The sequence below is a fragment of the Pterocles gutturalis genome, unplaced genomic scaffold, assembly GCF_000699245.1.
Source record: "Pterocles gutturalis isolate BGI_N339 unplaced genomic scaffold, ASM69924v1 scaffold8854, whole genome shotgun sequence".
Taxonomy (NCBI): domain Eukaryota; kingdom Metazoa; phylum Chordata; class Aves; order Pterocliformes; family Pteroclidae; genus Pterocles; species Pterocles gutturalis.
The window spans coordinates 288-9,477 of record NW_010130697.1 but is presented as its reverse complement, the minus strand read 5'-3'; the positions used below and the strand labels follow the sequence as shown (position 1 = coordinate 9,477).

Below are 9,190 nucleotides of genomic sequence, written 5' to 3'. Positions count from 1 at the left end.
GATTCAACTGCAGTGCTGGCTTGGGCAGCTTTGATAAGGCACGGTGAACACAAACCAGAAAGCCCGAAGTAATGCAACATCTTAACCTAGCTGTGAAACAAAGCCTGTCCCTAATCCCTCTTGTATTTTCACCAATTTTGGCCAAGCACCGCAAGGTAAAATGATGCTTTATGCTTTAACTGTGTTTCTTTAAAAAAACAAAAGAAACAGACAAAGTAAAGAATTATTATCATGAAGAAAAAAGATAAATCTTGTCTAAAGGCTGCATTTTCCTAACTAATATATGGAAAATACATTTCCACCTATATCGCTAAATATTTCCTGGGAACTGTCTGAATATTTCACAATAAATACCAACTTTTGGTTTTCATAAACAACAAAACATTTTTGCAATGCCCATGTATTTAATAGCTTTCTAGTCCTACCCTGTGGCTCTCAGACACCTGAGTAGTTTCATGCCATTCTGTGGAATTACAAATGGAAATTTAGGTTGCAGAAACAGGCTCCTGGTTCACACAACTCACCCCACCAAGAGTTAGGCAGCAACTAATGGCATAGCAATGAAACAATCAATGAGCCTACAAGCTTCAGAATCACACGCCATGCCACAAGAGCACAGGTGATGTGCAGATTGACTGTAGATCTGGCAAAGCAACTTTAAAATCACCGCTCGGGATGTAAGAGAATGCGGCTACATTTAAATTCAACGGTGGAAAGAAATAAAAACCAGCAATAAAATCATGTAGCTAAACATGGAAAATAGCCAGCATTGACCTTCCCATGTACTCCCAGATGTCCTCCACCCACCATATCATTTGAAAAGCAACTAAGAAATTAGTACAGAAATAAGCTTTTAAACTGACCTTTTATTGCAGAAGTTGTAATTTCTCACCATCAAAACACCACAGCCACTGATCTTAGTGAATTACAACTGGACAGGACTGTTGCCTCAGGCAGAATTCATGTGTTGGACTTATGCAGCCTCATGCACAGGTGGGTGGCAGAGCAGATTCTTCCTTGTCCACTTGGGCTGTTATGAAAACAATCTGTAGATCTGAACAAACAGTCATGGCTTCTGTTTTGGGATTTCCAAAACCTGGATTGCCTCCCTTCAAATTTTATTTTGCTCACCAACACTGAGGCAACATGCAAAGACTTAAAAATGCTATTATCAAACCTACTTACAAGCCAAAAATCTGGCCAATTGGTCTGGACTCTGAAATCAAGCCAAATAGCCACGATCTATTTGACAGACGCAGTTGAGGACAATTTAATGTTCATTTCTTTTCACTTGAATCATGTTTGTGCTCCAGTCACAGATGCTGATGAGTGTATCCCATCGGACAGAGAGATCACAAGCTCAAGTCTTGCACCTCTGCTATAACACTTTCATGGTTTCTGTGAGATGATCTAGTAGTTGATAATAGCTGTACTTAAGGTCATATTCCATGTCATACCAATAATTCACTGTGGAGACAGAAAGAAGGAAAAACATTTCTAAGGCTAGAATGTAACTGATTTACAAATGTGTTCATAGACTGTTTTTCACAGTTCAGCTAATACAGGATTTTCCTTATTACTGACTGAACTTTGAAATGAGCAAATAACATAAGCAAACATTACAGTTCTTTAATATCACTGCCAATGCAATTCTGTCTTAACCCAAACCAACTCCTCTTCAGACTCTATACTGGGGATTCCTTGGAGTAGAAGCTGGCAAAATGTTTAGGAACAGAAAATGTACGCTTCTATTTAGACCGAAAATAACAAATACACTGCAAAGTTTAATATCTGGACAGGAACCTCTCTTCCTCTGAGTGTGTAAAGGATGGTAAATTCACCACTACTTCACAATCAATTAGACTGTATTAATTCTGCTTCTCATTTTAATTTTGGTGTGTGTCTCCTAGAAAAAATAAGCCAAGCAGTATAATATTGTACCAATGGTTCTTGGAGAAGGATATAACGTCTAGCTTCAGACATTCACTGGGACAGACCCAGAGAATATCAGTTTTTCATGCGTATACAGACTGTAATGCAGTTAACAGACTAAAGGCATCAACTAACAGACTAAACTCATCAACTCTTTAGCAGTTCTGCTAGACAGAGAAAAAGAGAGTGGCCAGGGGCTTGCAACTGGAAACAACTCTACTTTCTCTAAAAAATCTTTAAGGACTGGTGCAGCAGTACTGGGAAAAGAGCATCAGAAATACTTTTAGATTGTCTTTTTATCACAGTGTCACAAACACTAAAAAAAAAAAAAGTGTTTAATATTTACAGTGTTACACAAATACTACGGTTATGTTGCTCAAAATACTGTATTTACTCTTCCTGGGCAGACAGGATTATTCCTGGTATAGGACGGTAAAAAACTCTTCCACAAACCTCGCAAAACTCACGTGATATGATAATAATACTTTGCACCATCCCCACCCTTCCACCTGCACTAAATGAGCAATGCTTGAAATACTGGAACTCTCTTGGGGAAGGAAAAAAAAGGACAGAGAGAGATGATGAGAAATCCTACAAAGAAGGACAAGACTTTTGACAAGTGCAGGGGAACAGTAACACAAGCGTAGGCTTATTAGCAAGGCAGGAGACTGGGTCGGAGCAGATTCCAGCTCACGTGACAAGAGTATCTTCCATGTTGTGTCTACATCCACGCCTAAAACTCATACACTTTCTGGTTTTCTTTATTTTCCCCATATCCTTTTTTGCTGAGGCGATAACAGCATACACAACATGCAGTTTCTACGTACAACATGCAGTTTCTACATGAAAGGTATGCAGGTGACCACCTTGCAGTTAGCCGGCTAGGGAGACAAACTGCTGAGCTCCATGGCATAAACAGAAACTGGATCATGATCCACAATTAGCTGTCCTTCTCCAGACTTGACAACTAGAAAGACTTTTTCTTCTGCTACATCCCTAGCACTTGCCAACAATGGTATGAATTATAAGCAAAAACAGACTGCCCCATGGCATCTGCCAAGATTGTTATTTCCTCCTGAGGAGAGGTAGATGATCTTCAGGGGACCTTTGGTCCCAGTTCTGCTTCACTGTGGCACACCCAGCTGCACACCCACCACAGTTCAAAAACATATCTGGAAATACTGTGTGCCTTACCTGCTATACAGCCATGTGATTGCTGAACATGATGGAACCACAGAGAAGGCAGGTATAACATCTCACCAGCTTTCACTGTACACTGCAAAGGTTTTGCCTGAGCATACTCTGGATACTGTTCCAGATTTGGATTCAAGGGGTCCAGGGGGATCCAGGGCACCTAAAAACAAACGAGTATGTATATGTTACTGACCCTGGCAAAAAATTCCAGCAAGCTTCCAGAAAAACAACTGATAACCAAACTTATTAGGTTACAAAACCTAGCAAAACACATACAGCTACACAGCTTTCCACATTCAACTGGGAACAGGTCAAGGTTGCAAAAATTTGCCTCCTTCAGTGAAGCACTTCTAATTAGGGAAAAGGAGCTAAATGTCAGCCATGAAATTTCAGTCTTGTGGTATACTTTCAAACCATCTCCAGCCCCTTAAGTCACTTGTTCCTCCTACATTCAGTACCTGAGTATTTTACTTGCACCACTCTTTTTAGAAACTTCTTTCTTCTTCTAAAGCACTCTGGTCTAATTTTATTCCCAGCAGCTAATTGCTGGGAATTCCGTCTTGCCTGCATTCATTTCTTCTATGCCCTACAGAGCTGTACACCTCAGCACTCCACCTTGCTGCATTACGGGAATGCTCCCATGAGATTCCATGAGCACCACTCTGGAAACAGAGAAGAAGCCTCAGCTCAAGTTCAGCTGTAGCATTAGTAACACATTGCACAGGCAAAAGGGGAGAGATTAGATACAGAAGGCTACTGAGTTTTTGTAAAGTGCCTCCATATCTATACATTTTAATCAAATAAATATTGCGGCTATTAAGTAAACACAATTTATTCATTGAGACAGATATGTTTTATTACACTGGGTGATACTGCTGTACAGCAAACTCTAGCCCTGAGTAGAGGGCCAAGAGAAAGTGAATGTAGAGGAGTCTATTTCAGTCTTAATGTAATAAATTCCTTTATTGTTGATTCATTTCAAAGTCCTTTACTGGACCAATTTAAGTTTGGTGCAAGGAAAACAGTTTCTCATATCAATGGTTTCAGGTGTGCAGTAAAAAAATCTTTTCTGGAAGCTGGGTATCCTTTGTGAATAGTGAAATACAAGTGAAATATCTGGGCATTCTCTTTCTAGTAATGAAGGATTTCTAAATATCAATCAATATGCTCAGTTTGAGGGCTAGGCAGTGCCCAAAACTATATTTACAGTATTGACTGTGTTCTTCATATAGCTTTTACCTTATCTGCACTCTTCTCATCCACAATTTCAAATGAGCCATCTTCTGACACCTGGTAGGTTGCTGGCTGATAGAACTCTGGAACCACAGCAAGAATTAAGCAACACAACTCAAGAGTAGTACTCAAAAACTAAACCACGCATTCACCAAGAAAAAAATGAGAAAAAAACATTTTCAACTCACTGTCCTTCCCTTTGCCCATTTCAATTTTTATCCAGTTTCTTTTTTTTTTTTTTTTTTTTTTTTCAGTCTCAATACTGAACTGTATTCCTGTTTGGAATTACAAACTTCTTTCTTCACAGGAATTATTCTCTTCAAAACCCATTTTATTCCTGGTTCTATCTTGTTCCCGGAACTGTCTTGTTTCCCTTTCAGAAGTTATAAATGCACCCCTGACTCACATAACATTCTATATCCCAGTGTTTCTTCTTAAGTCAGCCCAGAAAGACAGCACTCACAAGAGTTATTAGTGACTTGTGGCCAGCCGTTCACTTCTAATTTTAACCAACAGGGCTCGTCAACTGCTTTAGATACTGCAGTTTGTTTTTCTTTCATTGCTTCAGCACCTGTGGTTTCCTAAGCCCTCACTTCGGAGCTTCTGTCCATTAACCTGATGTTAAAAAGATGGAGTAATCTTTTTTTATTGCAAACTATAAAATGTAAGCGTTATCTCTGTCCTATGCTTTAACTTGTTTTACGAAGTATGACTCAGATGACATACACACATTTCATACATATGACAACACCTCTCCTACAAAGAAAGGCAGAGACAGATGGGGTTGTTCAGCCTGGAGAGGAGAGGGCTCTGGGGAAACCTTATTGTGGCCTTTCCAGAAATGGGGCTTATAAGAAGGACAGAGGAAGACTTTTTACCAAGTCGTGTAGTGACAGGACAAGGAGCAACCATTTCAGCCTGAGAGAGGGTAGATTTAGATTGGATATAAGGAAGAAATTTTGTACAATGAGGGTGGTGAGACACTGGAACAGGTTTCCCAGAGAAGCTGTGAATGCCCCATCATTGGAAGTGTTCAAGGTCAAGTTGGATGGGGTCTAGCGAACAGTGGAAGTGTTCAAGGTCAAGCTGGATGGGGTCTAGCGAACACCACAGGGGATGGACTAGATGATCTTTAAGGTCCCTTCCAACCCAAACCATTCTATGAGTCTAAGATTTCAAGGCTGTAATCAAAATAAAACCAGTATAAATAAAACACTGTAGCACACATCTAGGCAAAAATGATTTCAAGGCTGTAATCAAAATAAAACCAATATAAATAAAACACTGTAGCAGCACACACATCTAGGCAAAAACTACATTAGTGTCACATAGCACTCTGCATTCACTTAATCTGATGGTTTGAATGTCAAGGAATGGGAAAATAAAATCTTATTTTATGAGGCATAAAGTTAAGCTGTCCATCTTCTAGATGACACTGCAACACAACAAACTGTTACTGTGCACACAGGAAAGCAACATAAAGAAGCAGAAAATGGGCAATGCAAAGTAATACTGCCATAAGAATATATTTTTTCATTTCTCCAGTTTTCAGAGATTCAGTTAGAAACTTGAATATTTCATTAAATTACAACTTGTTTTTCAGCTTCCTGGCTTTTTTCCTAGAGAAAACAATGAGCAGGCAGAATCCAAACCTGTCAAACATCAAAGATAACATGCTCACAAGCTACTTAAATAATGTAAATATTCTAAAGCTGAAGAGACTGCCATGAGTATCAATGAACCTATTACTTTACAGGACTGGAAAACCTGATCTCAGTATAACGTTTGTGTTACAAACTAACTGCAGCATGAAATAGAAGAGATTTCTGTTCACACCGGACAGTGTAACACTGCATAAACACCAAAATGCTATCTCTTCTTCCTTTTCATATATTTCAACATTTTAGTCTCCCCTCCTTCCAACCCCCTTATAGACTGCATAGTAAATAATGTACCATACGGGATGAAGGGACGGTCACTCGGTGAATGAAGTAGAAAATATTTCTCTCCAGATATCACACAGTACAGGTTCTCATAATGATCTTTATGTACTAGGATTAAGAGAAAATGAGATGTGAAGAAAGAGAGAAAAACAGTGTTATTTCCTTCTCTACAGCAGAAGCAATAGTAAACCGAAAGCATCAGCTTGTCCTCTTACTATCAGGCTGTTTCCTCCTCTCGTGGCAGTGCGAGTGGAAAGCAACAATATAATGTAGTAGCAAAGTTACTCAACTAAATAGTCAGTGCCCTGCCTGACACAATGCCGGGTATATGTGCACAGAGACACAGCACCAAGAGGCTGCAGAAGCGCAGGAGAAAGAATGCAAAAAAATGATGTTAAAGTAGAACTGCCTTGTCAGAAAAAACATAGTCCTACTGAGCCACTAACTCCAGACAAGCCCACTGAAACCTGTGCTGAAAGCACACAGACTTACAGCGCCATGTAACACGTACGTGATGTCACAGCAGCTGATTCCCCCAGCCAGAAATTCACAGCATCAGGCTTCTTCCCTGTGTGGTTAGGGAATAGAGAAATGCTGTCAACAAAAAATTTGAAGTGTCATGTTTAAAAGCATTTCAAATAATTTTCTGACAAATTCTGTTCTTTAACTTCCTTCATAACCGTGACAGGTTTCATTGCAAATAGCACTCTGTGAGCAGCAGTAACCTCTTTCTACGCTGGAAGCCACCCATCACACTTCATGACATTATTGTATTATCCATTCCCAAAACGATGGCTAGAACCCTTTGTTTCCACATTCTGAATCTGTAAGACTCAGCACACAGAGAACCTGCAGCGTATCTACCTACAGTTGCAAAAAGAAGGTGAGATGACAGTAAATCATTTTCACTGACATGTTAAGGAAAGACATGCTGTAAAATAGAAACCAACTGAAACAGAACAGTGTTTAACTAGAAACAAACATCCGTAATTTTAGCAAAGAGGGTGGGGGCTCTGTGTTGTTTCACTCGTTTGTTATGCTAGCTTTGGCAGCAACAGCATGAATGCAAGTCAAAACATGATTAAATCAGAGAAAAGCCAGGAGATGAAAAGAAGCACTATATGGCACTATCACCACATTGTTTCAGTTGTGATGGTCCCAACACACAACTGAGAGGCTGATTCTGAAGTAATCTGAATCCAAAACTTGGATTATTCTATTAAGGATTTTACCACTCCTGCTTTCTATGGGGATGAAATCAAACTGAGCTGTGGCATCCACAAACACAACAAACATTCACCATGATCATGTTTTAAAGCTCCATGCAAAATATTTACTGAATATAGAGAAATAGAAGGCTTACCAAGTGCCTCACTCATCCATGGTATGTCAGGTTGCACATCACAGACAAGTTCAGGGAACTCCTCGGTGAGGTTTGAACACTGCTTCTGCACATAGAATACATTGGGAGAAGTCACCTTCTTCTCCACAATGTCCAAAAAGTCCATGAAACGCATTTGGCGCTCTTCTGGCATGACAAAACGGTCTTGAAACACTGCATCTGCATAACCATGTGGTGTTACTGCCACACTCACTACGTTGGGACCAACTACCTCCCTGCAAAATAAATCAAAGGTTTATAAACAGACCTGCAGTGGCCCATATATTGATTACTTTATAAACAACGTGTTTAATGGGCAGCAAAAATAAGAAGCCTGGCTTTCCATGGATGGGTGTCTCTAGACTAGATTTTCTGCTATGCGGTGAAGACTGGCATTCTGCTCCGATTGCTCCCTGTGATCAAGACAACTGTAGGATGTTTTGCCTCTCTGAATTCTCTCCTGTCTAGCAGGTGAGTTCACAAAGGACCTCCCTTTTCCTCCATGCAGGCAGAGGGCCCTCTTCAGCCCCTTCTTTTCATGAACCATGGCGGAGTTTGATATTCTCAGGACTACTCTACCCAGCCAAATTTGGGCGGCCACATGTTGGAAAGCAATTATGGAGGGAGAAGGTTGGACACAGACCGATACATAAACACATTATGAGGCTAACAGCTCTTTGTTCTGGAAGAAATTTATCTTCAAATGCACAGATTTAGGTCTGACCCACAGATTTTAGGTTTAACCATAAATCCCCACTTAAAGAAGAATCTTTCTTTAAAAAAATCATTCATCATTAAAATGCCCACCTTTTTTTTTTTTTTTCCAAAAAAACCCACAAGGTGTACTCAGTCACCAGCAAGTCAGTCTGTTCTTACAGCACTACAGCCCCACTTCAACTATGAGGACACAAGGTGGAGCACTGGCCAGAGCACAGCGACAGGACTGGGTCGCGACTGGGTCTGCTGCAGACAGTCCAAACACCCGCCCTCCTGACTGCACCAGAACTGGGCAGGGCAGTATGTTTGCAGGAAGAAATCTATACGTGAGCTATAAACATGGTGGCAGGACCAAACACCTTCATACAGAAGCAGGAAGGAATCTGAGCTAATGTTATGAATGAAAACAAAGATTACCAAGGGTAATTTTACCAAGGTCAACCGAAATTGACCAACAGTCCTGCACCAAAGCTCCTTCATACCTGAGGTACCCCGAGGTCCATTTCTCCAGAGCTGGCCAGTGGCTGATGGCATTCCGAATTATACAAGGTTTATTCGGACTCACCCATTCTCGATAAAACTCCAGTGGGGACGGAGGCCTATCCAGATAGGGTACGGACTCTGGCCACCCCAGCTCTGTCCAAGCAAACCAGAAACAGTTTTACTGAGCATCCTGAGAGAAGCATCCTCTGCTAGGCCACTAACTTCAAACCCCAGAACACAGGCGGCTTCGGAAATCGCCCTGTTAAAACCCAGCAGCTGTCAGGGAGGGTTTCAGAGCCAGACAGGT

At 40.7% G+C, this 9,190-nt stretch overlaps 1 protein-coding gene across 1 annotated transcript; it reads right to left on the bottom strand.

Moving 5' to 3' along the window:
* Positions 1 to 1,261: 1,261 nt before the first annotated feature.
* JMJD7 (jumonji domain containing 7) lies at positions 1,262 to 9,057 on the bottom strand (the record flags this gene model as incomplete). Its single annotated transcript, XM_010080303.1, has 7 exons — positions 1,262 to 1,467; positions 3,127 to 3,286; positions 4,366 to 4,442; positions 6,315 to 6,410; positions 6,814 to 6,870; positions 7,666 to 7,919; positions 8,883 to 9,057. Coding segments are annotated over 7 exons (908 nt in total), but the record flags the coding sequence as incomplete, so codon positions are not given.
* Between the last annotated feature and the right edge of the window lie 133 nt (positions 9,058 to 9,190).